This window comes from Xiphophorus hellerii, chromosome 4 (genome assembly GCF_003331165.1).
Source record: "Xiphophorus hellerii strain 12219 chromosome 4, Xiphophorus_hellerii-4.1, whole genome shotgun sequence".
Lineage (NCBI taxonomy): Eukaryota > Metazoa > Chordata > Actinopteri > Cyprinodontiformes > Poeciliidae > Xiphophorus > Xiphophorus hellerii.
In genome coordinates, this window is record NC_045675.1 from 6,857,668 (window position 1) to 6,876,179 (window position 18,512).

The 18,512-nt window shown below is 38.4% G+C and overlaps 3 protein-coding genes across 3 annotated transcripts; all 3 read left to right on the forward strand.

Annotated features, from left to right (window-relative positions):
- The first annotated feature begins 2,303 nt into the window (after positions 1 to 2,303).
- Positions 2,304 to 6,613, forward strand: LOC116718062 (trans-1,2-dihydrobenzene-1,2-diol dehydrogenase-like). Its single transcript, XM_032559709.1, has 7 exons — positions 2,304 to 2,462; positions 3,125 to 3,236; positions 3,415 to 3,578; positions 3,690 to 3,927; positions 4,636 to 4,760; positions 4,897 to 5,047; positions 6,493 to 6,613. Exons 1-7 carry the CDS (start codon positions 2,373 to 2,375, stop codon positions 6,600 to 6,602), a joined length of 990 nt encoding a protein of 329 aa, XP_032415600.1. The 5' UTR covers positions 2,304 to 2,372; the 3' UTR covers positions 6,603 to 6,613.
- Positions 6,614 to 6,667: 54 nt separating this feature from the next.
- On the forward strand, positions 6,668 to 11,808 carry LOC116718061 (trans-1,2-dihydrobenzene-1,2-diol dehydrogenase-like). The gene is made up of 7 exons (XM_032559708.1): positions 6,668 to 6,784; positions 7,360 to 7,471; positions 7,654 to 7,817; positions 7,930 to 8,182; positions 8,994 to 9,118; positions 9,237 to 9,387; positions 11,354 to 11,808. The coding sequence occupies exons 1-7, from the start codon at positions 6,695 to 6,697 to the stop codon at positions 11,461 to 11,463; spliced, it is 1,005 nt and encodes a 334-aa protein (XP_032415599.1). The 5' UTR covers positions 6,668 to 6,694; the 3' UTR covers positions 11,464 to 11,808.
- A 2,531-nt stretch (positions 11,809 to 14,339) lies between these two features.
- Positions 14,340 to 18,501, forward strand: LOC116718060 (trans-1,2-dihydrobenzene-1,2-diol dehydrogenase-like). Its single transcript, XM_032559707.1, has 7 exons — positions 14,340 to 14,464; positions 15,465 to 15,576; positions 15,761 to 15,924; positions 16,036 to 16,288; positions 16,963 to 17,087; positions 17,224 to 17,374; positions 18,035 to 18,501. The coding sequence occupies exons 1-7, from the start codon at positions 14,375 to 14,377 to the stop codon at positions 18,142 to 18,144; spliced, it is 1,005 nt and encodes a 334-aa protein (XP_032415598.1). The 5' UTR covers positions 14,340 to 14,374; the 3' UTR covers positions 18,145 to 18,501.
- The last annotated feature ends 11 nt before the right edge of the window (positions 18,502 to 18,512 follow it).

Below are 18,512 nucleotides of genomic sequence, written 5' to 3' on the forward strand. Positions count from 1 at the left end.
ACTCCAGAGACAGAATAGAGCAAAAAGTGATTGTACTGTAGTTGGAAAAAATGTTTACAATTTATACAGGATAAACTTCCATCCATCAAGTAACTGGTTCAATCTTCCATTAACCACAAACATTTCCAAATAATTTGATTAAATTCATTCAAAAATGTCCATAAGCTGATAAAGACAAGTAGTAATAGTCCAGTTCAGTTTAACCAGTTACCAATCAAGACTGAATCAGTCATTAGCAGCTTTAGATCAGGTGTCTTCTTCTTCTTCTTGAAATTTATTGGCAGTTACCGCCACCACCTGGTAAGGTCAATCAGTGGTCCACCTGCCTTAGTGTTTTAGGTGTTTCCCTTCTGCCACACCTGGATTGAATCTGTAAACGATTAACAGCCTTCTGCAGTTCTTGATGGCTGCAGATTATGCAATCATCTAACTTAGTTGTTCTGGAATAGAGGCACATTTAAGCATATCAGTAAGCACATCATAATAAATAATGAAAAATAAGTGATTAGAAATTATTTAAAGCCCACCTGCAGCAGCCAGGCTTACACTTCCTTGTCCACCACAGGCTCTCCCAGACCAAACAATAAGGCCAGCCCTATTTTTAAAAACACAAATCCCACAAAATCTTGCAGGATTTCATACTTGGGCCTACAGTGGTGGGCAGGATAAAAAAAAGGAGACATGACCTCAATTATTAAAAATATCTGGTTTGTCCCAAAATAACCAAGATTACTATCTTGGTTACAAAACAATGCAGTTATTTTTCAATAAACACATTTAAGATCAAAGTAATATAGCCAAATTACCATAAAGGTGCTAAGAGTAGAATTCAATTCAGAAGCCAGTTGCAAAGTGGCTGTTAGGTTGGACAACCACTGGAGTAAAAACGGGGACGCGGACCGATCCACTCCTTGTAGTGACTTGTAGATGTTTTTGTGTCAACACGTTATGCACAGTCAGTAATAAATTGTACAGAAAGGAATCACAACCCACTGTTCTCAACATGTAGTGCTTAATTTGAAACATGATTAACTCCCACCTAGTAATAAAATGTTCTGATCCAGAGCTCAAGAAAGGGGGAGGGCAGAAGGGAGAGGGACAGGGGGAATAAAGAGGGGAAGGTTGGGGGGTCAGGGATGAGAGAGGGGGGCATAAATAAGGGAAGGCTGGGAGGAGTGGGGGGAGATGAAGAGGAGGTGAAGAGGGGTGCAACAAACAGCATACTTGGATTCAAAACTGATTAGACACTGGTCCTCAAGGCAAGCTGACCTGCATGTTTTCAATTAAGCAAAACCCTGTCAATCAGCCATCAATTAAAATCATGTATGCTGAATTAGGTAAATATCTCAAACTTGCAAGACAGTATGCAGTATGGACCAGTGTTGAAAAACACTGGATTAAACATTGACATTTCAATCAATAGAGTTCGACCAGAAAACAACATTGATTCAATGACATATTTTCAACATTAGTTAACTGGCTAGAATTGGATGATTGTTTGATGGTTGGTCCACCAAAAATCAACCATTCTGACTATAAACAACATTGAATTATCATCGTGTGCTATCTGGGATGTGTGACTGATGAATCTAATAAAGAACTGATTGCAAAGGTTTGCTTTCAAATAGCATCATTTGTAGAGAAATATGGAGATATTTCTGTTTTTCAGTGTGTCAACATCAACTGCATTAAAATACATGTACTTCACAAAATTATTTAAAAAAAAAACATCATGTTTGTAATAAAACAATGCATCATGATATAAATGTTTTTAAATACTTCCAAATTTAAAAATGAAGTCTTTTATAGACTAAAATCATAATCTCAGTCAATTAGTGGATCATTCTTTTACCAAAAGAAGAACTGAATGTATGTTTATGAACATTTCAAAAACAGTTAGCAAAGGTAGATCAAATTTTGTGGGGGAAATAAAGGCTATTCTAGTCGTTTGTTTATTTCTTAAGGGTTTATGATTATTGGTTATGGTTATTCAGGCCGGAGAATCACTTTTGACACAAGCTCATGTATTATTGTTGTAATTTTTACTTTTTTCTCTTGATTTTAAGACCCTTATACGGACAAACATTGCAAATTAGCGATGGCTATGCTAATGTTAAAACATATTAATTGTTTCTACGTGTCCATATTAAATAAATAAATGGTTTCCAAGCATCCACGCATTCATGCTGTTCACATATTAAATGCACGTGTAAGTCAATATTTGAAAATTAGTGTGACGTTACTAGAAAACCGACCACATAAAAGGAAAATTGGAGCTCTCTCGCCACCTGGTGACAGTGAACGCCTACTACGGCGTCCTTCAGTCGGCGCTACCTTGTGAGGGCAGAGATAGCTGAGGACCTTGATTCAACATGGCAATCAGGTGGGGAATCTGCAGCGCAGGGAGGATCAGTCATGAGTTTACTGTGGCTCTGAAAACTCGTCCTGCAGAAGAACATCAGGTGGGTTTGTTAAGCTGCAATGAAAATCACACACTCTTCCGGCGCCTTTCGGTGCAAAGCGTTATGTCGGGACCTCTCGGCAATTGGTCTGAGTAAAAGTTCTGCAAAAAAAAAAACATTCAGTTTCTGCTTCCGAGCTGAACGGATAGGCTTAAAATTTGCACGCACTAGATGTTAGCGAGTTGTAAGTTGCAAATTACAGGCCGTGGTCGACATTTATTTGAACTAACAGTAGGAGCTATTACCCTTTCACAGTAAAGTATGCAATATAGGGGCGTCTAGATGTTTCTCCATTATTTTTAAATATCCACTTCAAAAATCATCTTACGGAAGAAAGTCGTTTGAGGATTTTTTATTTTTTTTTTTAAGAGTACGCTGTAAAAGAAATGTGCTGTGCATCCACTGCATATTTATGCCCCATGTTGTGTTAATATAGAAATTTTCAATAAAATAGCTCAACATTTATTGTTGTAACATGATAAATTGTGACAGAGGTCAAGTATGCTGTTGCAATGTGCTGTTAAAGTAACAAAAGAACATTTTGTTAGAAAATATTGTCCGTCATGTCAAAATGTCACAGATTTCAATGGAACTTAATACTTTTACAATGTGTACCGAGATCCTCAGGAAGGTGGTTGTACTGAAACTGACTGTATTTGCAGATTGTGGCTGTTGCAGCTCGTAGATTGGAGGACGCTGAGGATTTTTCCAGAAAACACAACATCTCTAAGGCTTACGGCGGCTACGAGGACTTGGCCGCAGATCCAGACATAGGTCAGTGTCCATCTCCCAGATCTCTTTCAGTTTATCTTTAATTTTGAAACTTTACAATACCTCCTGCTCTATATTAAATGTTTTCTTATATCCAGTTGTTTTAATTTTCTTTATATGTCATACTGTTATTTCTGAAAAGGATTGAAGAGTATCAGAGTTGTGTTTGACCTGTGTGTAGATGTTGTGTATGTTGGAGTCATCCACCCGTACCATCTGGAGGCCTGTAAACTTTTCACAAATGCTAAAAAGAACGTTCTGTGTGAGAAGCCGCTGGTCATGAACGCCAAGGAAGTGAAAGAGATTCTGGACTCTGCCAAAAGGAATGATGTCCTCCTCATGGAGGTAAGCATGTAGCAAACCAGGAAGAAAAAATAATTTCTCTGTATACAGTTTACTATTGCACACTTGAAGACCTTGAAAAGTTAAACAGTTTAAAACATGTTTTCTGTCCAGGCTGTGTGGACCCGTTTTTTCCAGGCCTCTGTGGAGATCAGAAGGCTGCTGACTCAGCAGTACATAGGGGCGGTGAAGATGGTCCGTGCGGACTATGGTGTGCCACTGTTGAACGTGCTGAGGGACCCTGATGGAGCATTATTAGATCTTGGTATCTATTGCCTTCAAGTAATAAATGTGGTGTACAACGGAGAGAAGCCGGAGAGTATTCATGTCAGCGGGGTCTGCATGGAGACTGGTAAGGAGTTAACAGGATGAGGTATACATGTAACCTCAGAGGCTGTGCCAACTCGGTGACATTATGAGAGATGCACATAATGTCAAATGGTTTTTTTTTTTAATTTTGACTTGAGACTCACTGATCAACTTGTCAAGTATTGAAGTCAGATAATGTTTACTTAATTGTCTCTGATTTGTTTAGTCAAATTCTAAAACATGCATCCCCCTCTTCACCCCCCCTACCCTGTTAAATGTTTCAAAAGTAAGAACCAAAATAGTAGGAGTTTGGTTTCTAATAGGAAAAGTTGGATTGATGGATCTTCAGCTTTCACACAAACTTTGAGCTTTTTAAAAAAAATTTCTGGCTTTGTTACAGTAAATAATTCCCTACCATAGTTGCATATCTTTACAACTTTCTCTGCTCTGAAATGCCAGAAAACTAACAATGTAAAAAAGTCCTTATTTTAAAGTAAAGAAAATGTAAATTAACCATCACACATTAAAATAAGTACATCAGGTCAGACTTAGAACATGGATCATTTCATACCTTACAAATCTGATATAAAAGAAATGTAATCTAATTAGAATGTTCCCAAAACTATTGTCACCTTCTGATCTTGTAGAAATTGTAAATTAGCTTGCAACTCTTTATTTTCAGCTTTTGTGGCTGTATTTTGAGTTTTAGCATCTTTTCTTTACACTGTGTTGTATATTCTCATCCTTGTAGGAGTGGATGAGACTGTGACTGTGATTCTTAAGTATTCTAGAAACAGAATGGCGACATTCACCTGCTCTGTTGTGGTCAAGCTGCGCAATGATGCCATTATTGTTGGGACAGAAGGCAAACTCCAGGTAGGTTACCAAGGATGGCATGGCAACAATTCATAAAGACCATTGAGTATGTTTAGTAGTTTGAGGGTTTTATGTAGAAAAAATTTGAAGTGTCTTGAAACACTGGTTTGACATTAATCCGATGCACATGCTCCAGGTCCTTTCACCTATGTGGTGCCCCACAAAAATGCTTGTTCTTAGGAAGATGAGCCAGAACCCGGAACCTGAATCCTTCTATACTATGAACTTTACCAACATCCCAGGGAATCGTTGCGAGGCAGATGAGGTCCGCTACTGTCTGCTCAATGGTAATGAGACATCAGCATTTTGCACTCTGTAGGTCTGGTACCATTAGCTGCCTCTAAGATCCCAGAACCCCCTGCCCTCCAGGACCATCATGGAAGATAATGTTGTGCTTGAAGCTACCGTTTCTGTGTAAACAAAACTGAAGAGTTGTGATTTGTGGGGATGGCTTCAGTCAAAATAGTTTCATAAATGTATAAACGCAAGCAGACAAGATTCAGCAGAGTTAATTCACTGTTCAATATGGTGGTGGCTATACAAACACCCAGTGTATCGTACATAAATAGAAACATAACTTATAATGGAAATACTTAATATTTTGCAATGGTTTGGAAGATCTACCAGTCAATTATCAATCAGCATTTTTTTAAATAAAGTAGAGCATGTTTCACCACTTAACCTTGTAAACAATTTTATGCCTAATTTAATATAAAGTGTTTCAAAATATACAGGCATAGAGAGCCTAAGACAAGGGTTTCAAACTCCAGTCCCAGAGGCCCGGTGTCCTGCAACTTTTAGATGTGCCTCTGCTGTACCACACCTGAATAGAATAATTAGGTCATTAGCAAGGCTCTGGAGAACTGATCTACACAAGAAGGAGGTAATTATGCCATTTCTTTCCAGTGTTTTGTACCTGTAGCACATCTAAAAACTGCAGGACAGCGGCCCTCAAGGACTGGAGTTTGAGACCCCTGGCCTAAGGCATGTTGCTTGGTAGCTAATAATTGTTGCAACCCTGACAGCTCATGGCGATACTGTGAATTCTTGGTATTTGAGGGGTTTGTGACCCAAACTGTCCACAAATGGCTAAAATCCATGAATTCTTGGGCTCTCATAGTTCAAACACCAAATCAGTGACGTGCAGACTATTGAAAAATAATAATGCTAAAATCATTTATTTCTATTTTCACCCTGTGGTTTGTTCTTTAAAGTACCTATTTTTCATTTAGCTTAACCAATTCTGATTGGATTTTCCCATTCAAATGCTCAAAAGCAAAGCGGGTGAGGCAGCAGCGAGCTGAGCCTCACCTGGGATTGCGCAACCTTTCTCCAATTGCTCTGGCTGCCATTCTGCTCCTCCTGTCTGTATGTTGCCAATAAAATGGCTATAAAACATTTAATATGAACTGATTTTCCATTATTTAGCATATGTATGTAATGTACAGCATTTTTTTTTTTTTTTTGTCACCAACTGTGTGTGTGTGTGTGTGTGTAACGTGTTTCGTGTGCTGAGGAGCGATCATAAACGGCGAACAACAGATAAGTGGTGTGGGTGTATGTGTTAAAAAAGGAAAAATATGAGGTATTGACAAAAGGTTGTACAAGAACATAACTTAAAAGGTGAACAATTAACATCTTGCATCTAAAACTGCATAAGCTCCTCCATCTCTGAACTTCTGTGGAGCATTTGTCTGTAGCAGCTGACTCATCAGTATGTTTCTCTTTGCAGGACTGAAGGAGAGTCCAGTCATACCCCTTGCTTACACTCTGCTCCTGGCTGAAATAGAGGAAGAGATCCGCCGACAGTTGGAAGTGGCGTACAGCCAGGACTGCCAGTAAAAGTTCAACTTATTCATGCTGTGATTAAATACAACCGGTTTACAATGGAGACTAACTTACTCTTCTGTTCCTGACAATCATTTTGGAGCAACATGGCAACTAGGTGGGGAATCTGCTGCGTGGGGAAGATCAGTCATGACTTTACTGTGGCTCTGAAAACTCTTCCTGCAAAAGACCATCAGGTCAGTGTGCCTGCTGCAACAGACAAAAATCCCATGTGTGATTTAGATAAAACGTGCCTCCGTATGTGTCTTAGTAACATTATTCCGGGTACTTGACTGCCTCCTAGTACTTTCTGTAAGATAAATGTTTCATAAATTAAGCGTGCAGGATGTTAAGCAGTGTCTAAATGACGCAGACGACAGTCAATGATTTTGTAAAATGTTTCCATTTTGATTAGCTGCTAAACTTTCTACCGTATACCACAGAACAGGACGCATGTAGTTCTTTCTGGAAAATGAGTCTGGGAGTAACAAAGAACTGGAAATGAACAATTAAATTGAACAGTCTCGGTCATGCATTTTTACCAGTCAGGCAAATGTTACTTCCCCACTCCCCCAACTACAAAACAAAGTGAGTTTATATGAACGATCCCCTCTGCTGGATGACAAGTGAGATTGATAAAAAGATGTAAGGCCTAAAAACAGATTACTTGTGCAGGATTTTTTTAATCGTATGGAATGGCTGACTTCATTAAAAAATAACAGTTTACCTCTAAAGTATTTAGAATTATTGTATATCATCTGTGACTTTACAGGTTGTGGCTGTTGCAGCTCGTACATTGGAGGACGCTGAGGAATTTTCCAGAAAATACGACATCGCTAAGGCTTACGGCAGCTACAAGGAGTTGGCCAGAGATCCAGACATAGGTCAGTGTCCATCTGTCAGAGGGTTTTCAGTTTATTTTTAATTTTGAAACTTTACAATACCTCCTGCTCTATATTAAATGTTTTCTTATATCCAGTTGTTTTAATTTTCTCTATATTTCGTACTTTTATTTCTAAAAAAGATTGAAGAGTATCAGTCAGAGTTGTGTTTGACCTGTGTGTAGATGTTGTGTATGTTGGAGTCATCCACCCGTTCCATCTGAAGGCCTGTAAACTTTTCACAAATGCTAAAAAGAACGTTCTGTGTGAGAAGCCTTTGGCCATGAACACCAACGAAGTGAAAGAGATTCTGGACTCTGCCCAAACGAATGACGTCTTCCTCATGGAGGTAAGCATGTAGCAAACCAGGAAGAAAGAAAATATTTCTTTGTATACAGTTTACTATTGCACACTTGAAGACCTTGAAAAGTTAAACAGTTTAAAACATGTTTTCTCTCCAGGCTCTATGGACCCGTTTTTTCCCGGTCTCTGTGGAGATCAGAAAGCTGCTGGCTCAGGAGTACATAGGGGAGGTGAAGATGGTCCGTGCGGACTTTGGTGTGCCGGTGTTGCACGTGCCAAGATCGTTTCAGAAGGAACTCGGTGGAGGAGCATTACTAGATCTTGGTGTCCATTGCCTTCAATTCATAAATATGGTGTACAACAGAGAGAAGCCGGAGAGTATCCAAGCCAGCGGGGTCTGCTGGGAGACAGGTAAGGAGTTAACAGGATGAAGTATTCATGTAACCTCAGAAGCTGTGCCAACTCGGTGACATTAGGTGAGATGCTACTTTACACTCAAGTGAGTTAAGATTTTTATAATTGTGTGCAGATTCCTCCTGGGGTGAATATTGAAAAGAAAAGCTGCTTTTTATTAAATTTTGTCTTGATACTCACTGATCAACTTGTCAAGTATTGAAATCAGAAAATGTTTACTTAATTGTCTCTGATTTGTTTAGTCAAATTCTAAAACATGCATTTCCCCCCCATCCCGTCTTTTAAATGTTTCAAAAGTAAAAACTAAAATACAATTTTTTTTTTTTTTTTTTTTTTTAGGAGTTTGGTTTTTAATAGGAAAAGTTGCATTGATGGATATTCAGCTTTCACACAAACCTTGAGCTGTGTATACATTTTTTTTCAGTAATTTAAATTCAGTAAATTTTACAGTAAATTCCCTACCATTGTTTATCTTTTACAACTTTCTCTGCTCATAGAAGCTCTGAAATGCCAGAAAACAATGTAAAAGTGCTTCTTATAAAATAAAGAAAATGTAAATTAACCATCACAAATTAAAATGAATAAGTATATCAGGTCAGACTTAGAACATGGATCATTTCATACCTTACAAATCTGATATAAAAGAAATGTAATCTAATTAAAATGTTCCCAAAACTATTTTCACCTTCTGATAGATCTTGTAGGAATTGTAAATTAGCTTGCAACTCTTTATTTTCAGCTTTTGTGGCTGTATTTTGAGTTTTAGCATCTTTTCTCTACACTGTGTTGTATATTCTCATCCTTGTAGGAGTGGATGAGACTGTGACTGTGATTCTTAAGTATTCTAGAAACAGAATGGCAACATTCACCTGCTCTGCTCTGGTCCAGCTGCATAATGATGCCATTATTGTTGGGACAAAAGGAATAATCCAGGTAGGTTACCAAGGATGGAATGGCAACAATTCAAAAAGACCATTGAATGTGTTATGTAGAAGAAATTAGAAATGTCTTGAATCACTGGTTTGACATTAATCCGATGCACATGCTCCAGGTCCCACCTCCTATGTGGTGCCCCACATCACTGGTTGTTAATGGGAAGGAGACCCAGTATCCGGTACCTGAATCCTACTTGCCTCTCAACTTTACCAACAGCACAGGGATGCGTTACGAAGCAGAGGAGGTCCGTCAATGTCTGCTTAAGGGTAATGAGACATCAGCATTTTGCACTCTGTAGGTCTGGTACCATTAGCTGCCTCTAAGATTCCAGAACCCCCTGTCCTCCAGGACCATCACAGAAGATAATGTCGTGCTTAAAGATACAGTTCCTGTGTAATCAGAACAAACAAAACTGAAGCGTTGTGATTTGTGGGGATGGCTTCAGTCAAAACAGTTTCATAAATTGTCAGGTCTAAATACCTATTAAACAAACACAGGAAAGACAAGAGAGTTAGATTCTTTGTTTCTCGCGAGGAGAGCAGACAGAGATGTGCTTTCAGTTACAAATCTCCAACTGCTCTGAAACACATTTGTCTGCTTCCTCTTTTTATTACTTTCAGTGTCCCTATCACAGAGAGCACTGCAACCCTAAGGGGTGGGGTCAACAATTCATCACATGGTTGCAGCGCTAATAACATTCACTATCTAGACACATGTTATCTACACTCTAGATCCTTTTGCTCCAGGCACGGCGTCGAATAGGACACGTTGTATAGCTTCAAAGCAACGGCTTTGTAGCACAAAGAAGCACAGAGCAGAGTTTATTGCAGGACTGTAAAACTCTGCTGGGAGCAACTAACACCTCCATCTCTCAGGGAGTCCTGCTGAGAATATCTGTCGCCTCTCTCTTCCAAGGAGGCCTTAGGAAGGAATCAGAATTAATTAACACACAGAAACATTATCTAAATGTAACTACAAGGCTACATGATGCAACGAATATTTGATGATACTAATAATACAATTTACCCAACATAAATGTATAAATGCAAGCAGACAAGATTCAGCAGAGTTAAATCACTGTTCAATATGGTGGTGGATATACAAACACCCAGTGTATCGTACATAAATAGAAACATCATTTATAATGGAAATACTTAATATTTTGCAATGTTTTGGAAGATCTACCAGTCAATTATCAATCAGCATTTTTTTTTTAAGTAAAGTAGAGCATGTTTCACCACTTAACCTTGTAAACAATTTTATGCCTAATTTAATATAAAGTGTTCTGAAATATACAGGCATAGGGAGCTTAAGGCATGTTGATTGGTAGCTAATAATTATTGCAACCCAGACTGCTCTTGGCAATATTGTACAATCTTAGTATTTGAGGCGTTTGTGACCCAAACTGTCCACAAATGGCTAAAATCCGCAAATTCCTGGGCTCTCCTCCAAAAGCAAGTATAATGGTTCAAACAACAAATATATCTTTATAGAAACTGTGTTGGCACTTGTAACTGAAGCTAACATCTACAGCCTTCCTTATTTTGTTGGGGGTGAACTGGATTGACTGCTTTGTAAACACCAGCTAATGGCAACAAGTATTTCTGCTAATATCTATTGATAAACAATAGAGAAAAAGCAATAATATTTCTGATACAGTCAGTTTTTAATGAAGTTGCTAAATCTAAATTCTTGTCATGAGACATTTTTCATGATGATACAATAAATTCCCACTGCTATTACAGAAACATGCTGATGGAGAGCAGCAATTTCCACTGCTTTTTTTTTATATTTTTTTTTTATTGGAAACTCTAGTGTAAAACTTGTAGTAGCTCCAAGGGTCAGAAGTCCCTTAGCTTTGTTGGATTTACCCACATAAATAGTTTTTGTTAATTATTGGATGTCGTACATAACCAATAAATAACAACCATGAGTTCAGGTCTTTGTGTGAACCTACTTTATGTTACAAACATCATATAGATGAGGCATTAAAAAAAGCCACTTCAGGAATAGTCATGAAATGTGGGATGCTTAGGGTTCAATGCAGCGGGAGGGTGTATGTCAAAAAAGAAAAAAATGGGAGGTATTGACAAGAACATAACTAAAGAGGTGAACAACTAACATCTTGTAAAACGGAGTTTAAAAGTCAACTGCATTAGCTCCTCCCATCTCTGAACTCCTGTGGTGCATTTGTCTGTAACAGCTGACTCATCAGTATGCTTCTCTTTGCAGGGCTGAAGGAGAGTAAAGTCATGCCCCATGCTGACTCTCTGCTGCTGGCTGAAATAGAGGATGAGATCCGCCGGCAGGTTGGAGTGGTGTACAGCCAGGACAGCCAGTAAAAATTCGACTTATTCATGCTGTGATTAAATACAACCAGTTTACAATGGAGACTAACTTACTGTTTACTTCAAGAATAGTTCATTTCATGTGATTTAATTTATAATTTTGTAGGAAAACACTGCTTGACCTCCAACTATGATTAACTTATTATTTTTTTGAAATATAAACCACTCAAGATGACCTCTCTCAACCACATGTTAGGTTAGGAAGCTGTTATCTTTTCATATTTACATGTTGCACACCAGCTTTGGATACAGATGTATTGAAACTCACTGAGCACCATCAACAATGAAATGAAATGTAAAATCTTTGACAATCTGTGAAATAAATATTGTAGCCAATTTCTAAAAAAAAAAAGTCAAATCTGTTTGTTATAACATATACAGTTCATATTGAATGCGTTAAAATTTATGTAAAAGTGGACTATAGAGACTTTTTTGTTTCATGTGAATTAAATCAGCAAGTTATCATTTCTGAAAATTTGCAGTGTTCTTTAACTTGGCAATTAAGATGAAATATCTTAACCTGGTCTTGTGTTTAAAAAAAAAAAAAAGGTTGTGCCACAGGTGGTTGCAGAACATGACAATGAGTCTTTACATCACTAGACTTTGCAGAGTTAAAGATGTGGCTCTCAAAGGGACCTGCACAGAGCAGCTCAGAGGCTCCCAATTCTGCTTGCTCCTCTTGGTTTCCCTTGATCACATTTGTTGATTGGAAAAAAAATCCAGTGTACACATTTCAACATGGTGTAGCACTGACAAAATGACTCATTACGCCTTGCTTTACACTTCCCTCTCCCCCTCTCAGGATTTTTCAAAATGGCTAGCACCTCCTTGTGCTGGTTTTAGTCCGTCACCCTGCCTTTGCAGTGACCTTGAGATGGAAATGAAGGCAGGATGTTGCTCCCGTAACCGCTGCAATACAGTTTTTCCCCCCCATTTGATTAACACCCACAGAACAAAAATGTGTCACTTACAGTGACAGCCAGGGGGAGGGTGAAAAACACCCTGTTCATAACTATCAAATACAATAGGATTAAAATGCCTCTCTCTAGTCCTTTTAATTCTCATTAACTTAAAGTTGTTAATGAAACAGCGCTGATTCATGACAACAGAGACTTTTTTATAGCATCTACCGTGATTATTCCAGCAAAGAACAAGTGTATATAAAAAAACATATTTTAAAATCTCTAACTCTGCTAACGACACAGTGTCCTCTACTGGCAGACTGTGGCAGGGAGTTTACACAACTTACTCACCTGGCTGAACTTATGTTTAACTCAAGGGAAAGTGAACTGATGCTTTTCCTAAGTCACTGTGGCTCATCTTAGTGGTCAGGTAAATTGCTTTGCATTGGACTCCATGAGAATGCTGTTAACCCAGCATATTTATTTATTTCATAAACCCCCACAAGAAATTGGTTTAATCATTGGCCTCAGTGCAACAGTCAAACTATCAGGGGAAACTGTAGCCCACAGAGGAAGCAGCTTCTGATTTGTGATGGGTTCTGGTTTAACCCCTCAGCTGAGTTACTTTCAGTGGAATCAAGGGTTCTATTAGGGTACGTTTCACCAACACTGGGCAGAGCCATTTAACTTAATAAATAATGCATATGCAAAGACAAATTTAAAATGACTTTCTTGAAAAATCAAGTAGAAAATTTGAGACAAATATCTAACTCTGGACTGTTAAAAAAGCACCTTGTCTGTTCCCTTTAGGGGCTTGGGCCAATGAACTGCCCTACCACACTGGTGCTGAATGACAAGAAGACAGAGTACCCTCTGCCTGAACCATGCCTTCCTCTGAACTTCACCAACGGCACTGGGCTTCGATACAAGATGGAGGAAGTGAGGCAGTGCCTGTTAAAAGGTAGGTCAGGATGAAAGGGAAGGTGTGCATTTGTCTTCAAAAGATTATAAGGTTTGAACGGCTCAAACCACTGTTTCAAAGAACACCGCAATTCAGTGAAATAGTTGCATTTTTGGTGGCTCCTGAAGAAACTTAAGATGAAAAATCATACACGATGTTATCTATCTTTCTGGATCAGTTTGATTTCTTCTTTCTGTCCTTAGTGTCCTCTACAGTATATTATTATTAGATGCTTGTTTTTTATCCCTTCCTCCCATTTGCATCTTTTTATCCCTGCTTTACCACACTCTTCGCTTCATTATGAATATGTACATAAATTTTGCTGTGTTTCTGTCTCACTTTCTGATCATCCTGCTTTGCTCGTCTGTTTGTGCAGGACTTAAGGAGAGGCTACGGATGCCTCTGGCTGACTCCATCCTACTGACAGAAATCATGGATGAAATCAGGGAACAGGTGGGAGTTGTTTTCAGAAAATTCTTCAGACAGAAAATGACATCAGACCATAGAAGTAAATTATTCCTCTAATCTTTAAAGTAAGTTTGTTAAGTTTGTTGCTACATCTACGTGTGTGTGTGTGTGTGTGTGTGTGTGTGGGTGCGTGTGTGTGTGTATGTATATATGGTAGTTCATCTCCTTGAATGTGTTGAAATTGGTTTGTGTAAAAGCAGACTATAGAGACTGTTTTGCTTTTGTTTTATATGAATTATATCAGCAGCAAGTTATCATTTCTGAAAAATTGCAGTTCTCTTTAAATTGGTAATTAAGAGAAAATATCAATATACAAATAAAATATAAATAAACAAACCAACCTGGTCTTAAGTTGTTTTTTTTTTTAATGGTCGTGCCACAAGTGGTTGCAGAACATGACAATGAGTCTTTACATCACTAGGCTTTGCAGAGTTATTTCATTAAACCATAATAAAGGTGTAAATCGGTGTGTAATCGTCTAAAATGGCCTCAAATTAAAAATCTTAAATGAACGCTTTGTCGCCCCCGTGTGGCAGAAAACAGTGAACGTTCCTGACAGTCATTTTGGAACAACATGGCAACCAGGTGGGGAATCTGCAGCGCTGGGAAGATCAGTCATGACTTTACTGTGGCTCTGAAAACTCTTCCTGCAGAAGACCATCAGGTTAGTGTGCCTGCTGCAACAGAGACATAAATCCCACGTGTGATTTGGATGAGACACGCCTCCTTATGTGTCATAGTAACATTCTTCCGGGTACTTAACTCCCTCCTAGTACTTTTTGTAAGATAAATGTTTTATAAATTAAGCACGCATGGTGTTGAGCCGTGTCTAAATGAAGCCGTTGACCGGTGTTATAGATTAACTGGTGGCTAAATTTACTCATCGAAAGTCACGCGCACCGCAGATGTTTCTAAATTGTAGGTGGCTGTGTTGATGCCTGTTGAAAAATGCTACTTGTTTGCAAAACTTTACTATAAATCCCATTTGAAGCAAATATGTTTAATGTTGCATGTGAAAAATATGTTTCAAAACAAGTTTATACAGAGCAGCGTTCAGTGCGCTTCGAAAACACCTCATTTGAGCATGTTTCTAATTAGTTATTCCTGAGATCTTAATGGGTGTCATATTGAATCAGATTGTATTTTTGCAATTTTTATTTTATTTTTTAAGCTTATCGCATTATTTACTTCTTGGTTCGGTAAAGGGGTCCTAAAAAGTCATGCCCACAGAAACATCTGTCTCTCCCAGATGCCGCCACCAGTTAATCTATAACATGTCAATGATTTTGTAAAACGTTTGCATTTTGATTAGCTGCCAGGCTGCCCAACTTTCTACCGTATACCACAGAATAGGACGCATGTAGTTCTTTCTGGAAAATGAGTCTGGCAGTAACGAAGAACTGGAAATGAACAATTAAATTGAACAGTCTCAGTCATGCATTTTACCAGTCAGGCAAATGTTACTTTTTTCCAACTACAAAACAAAGTGAGTTTATATGAACGATCCCCTCTGCTGGATGACAAGTGAGATTGCCAAAAGATGCAAGGCCTAAAAACAGATTGCTTGTGCAGGATTTTTAATCAAATGGAATGGAAAAAACAACAAAAAAACAATTTACCTCTAAAGTATTTAGAATTATTGTATATCATCTGTGACTTTACAGGTTGTGGCTGTTGCAGCTCGTAAATTGGAGGACGCTGAGGAATTTTCCAGAAAACACAACATCTCTAAGGCTTACGGCGGCTACGAGGAGTTGGCCAGAGATCCAGACATAGGTCAGTGTCCATCTGTCAGAGGGTTTTCAGTTTATTTTTAATTTTGAAACTTTACAATACCTCCTGTTCTATATTAAATGGTTTATAATATCCAGTTGTTTTAATTTTCTCTTAATATTTCATACTGTTATTTCTGAAAAAGATTGAAGAGTATCAGTCAGAGTTGTGTTTGACCTGTGTGTAGATGTTGTGTATGTTGGAGTCATCCACCCGTACCATCTGAAGGCCTGTAAACTTTTCACAAATGCTAAAAAGAACGTTCTGTGTGAGAAGCCACTGGCCATGAACGCCAAGGAAGTGAAAGAGATTCTGGACTCTGCCAAAAAGAATGATGTCTTCCTCATGGAGGTAAGCATGTAGCAAACCAGGAAGAAAAAATAATTTCTCTGTATACAGTTTACTATTGCACACTTGAAGACCTTGAAAAGTTAAACAGTTTAAAACATGTTTTCTCTCCAGGCTGTGTGGACCCGTTTTTTCCCGGTCTCTGTGGAGATCAGAAGGCTGCTGACTCAGGAGTACATAGGGGAGGTGAAGATGGTCCGTGCGGACTTTGGTGTGCCACTGTTGCACGTGCCAAGATCGGTTCAGAAGGAACTCGGTGGAGGAGCATTACTAGATCTTGGTATCTATTGCCTTCAATTCATAAATATGGTGTACAACGGAGACAAGCCGCAGAGTATCCAAGCCAGCGGAGTCTGCCTGGAGACGGGTAAGGAGTTAACAGGATGAAGTATTCATGTAACCTCAGAAGCTGTGCCAACTCGGTGACATTATGTGAGATGCTACTTTACACTCAAGTGAGTTAAGATTTTTATAATTGTTTGCAGATTCCTCCTGGGATGAATATTGAAAAGAAAAGCTGCTTACATTTTTACTTTTTTTTATTTTGACTTGATACTCGCTGATCAACTTGTCAAGTATTGAAATCAGAAAATGTTTACTTAATTGTCTCTGGTTTGATTGGTCAAATTCCAAAACATGCGTTTCCCCCATGTTAAATGTTTCAAAAGTAAGAACCAAACTACCATTTTTGGTAGGAGTTTAGTTTTCAATAGGAAAAGTCGGATTGGTGCATCTTCAGCTTTCACACAAACCTTGAGCTGTCTATAAACTTTTTGAAAATGTAGATTAACCATCACAAATTAAAATGAATAAGTATATCAGGTCAGACTTAGAAAATGGATTATCTCATACCTTACAAATCTGATATAAAAGAAATGTAATCTAATTAGAATGTTCCCAAAGCTATTTTCACCTCCTGACAGACCTCGAAGAAACTCTAAATCAGCTTACAACTCTTACAACAATTTTCAGCTTTTGCGGCTGTATTTTGAGTTTTAGCATCTTTTCTCAACACTGTGTTGTATATCCTCCTCCTTGTAGGAGTGGATGAGACTGTGGCTGTGAATCTTAAGTATTCTGAAAACAGACTGGCAACATTCACCTGCTCTGCTGGGGTCCAGCTGCATAATGATGCCATTATTGGTGGGACAAAAGGCACAATCCAGGTAGGTTACCAAGGATGGCATGGCAACAATTCAAAAATACCTTTGAATATGTTTAGTAGTTTGAGGATTTTATGTAGAAGAAATTAGAAGTGTCTTGAATCACTGGTTTGACATTAATCCGATGCACATGCTCCAGATCCCATCTCCTATGTGGTGCCCCACATCACTGGTTGTTAATGGGAAGGAGACCCAGTATCCGGTACCTGAACCCTACTTGCCTCTCAACTTTACCAACAGCACAGGGATGCGTTACGAAGCAGAGGAGGTCCGTCAATGTCTGCTCAAGGGTAATAAGACATCAGCATTTTGCACTCTGTAGGTCTGTCTGCCTATTTTAATAGTTAAAACACCAAATATACTGTATCTGTATAGAAACCGTCTTGGCACTTGTACTGAAGCTAACATCTACAGCCTTCCTTATTTTTGTTGGGGGTGAACAGCTCCAAGAAAAATCAATGAGTTTCCTGGACTGACTGCTTTGTTAACACCAGCTAATAGCATCAAGTAGCTGTTATAATATCTATTGATAAACAATAGAGAAAAAAGCAATAATAACATTTCTGATAATACGGTCAGTTTTTTAATGAAGTTGCTAAATCTAAATTCTTATCATGAGACAAATAACAACCATGAGTTCAGGTCTTTGTGTGAACTCATGTACTTTATGTTACAAACATCATATAGATGAGGCATTAAAAAAAGCCACTTCCGGAATAGTCATGAAATGTGGGATGCCTGGGGTTCAATGCAGCAGGAGGGTGTATGTCAAAAAAGAAAAAATAGGAAGTATTGACAAAAGGTTGTACAAGAACATAACTAAAGAGGTGAACAACTAACATCTTGTAAAATGGGGTTTAAAAGTCAACTGCATAAGCTCCTCCCATCTTTTAACTTCTGTAGAGCATTTGTCTGTAACAGCTGACTCATCAGTATGCTTCTCTTTGCAGGGCTGAAGGAGAGTAAAGTCATGCCCCATGCTGACTCTCTGCTGCTGGCTGAAATGGAGGATGAGATCCGCCAGCAGATTGGAGTGGTGTACAGCCAGGACAGCCAGTAAAAGCTTGACTTATTCATGCTGTGATTAAATACAACCAGTTTACAATGGAGACTAACTTACTGTTTACTTCAAGAATAGTTCATTTCATGTGATTTAATTTATAATTTTGTAGGAAAACACTGCTTGACCTCCAACTATGATTAACTTCTTATTATTTTTTGAAATATAAACCACTCAAGATGACCTCTCTCAACTACATGAGAGAGGTTAGGAAGCTGTTATCTTTTCATATTTACATGTTGCACACCAGCTTTGAATACAGATGTATTGAAACTCACTGAGCACCGTCAACAATGAAATGAAATGTAAAATCTTTGACAATCTGTGAAATAAATATTCTAGCCAATTTCTAAAAAATGGCAAGTCTA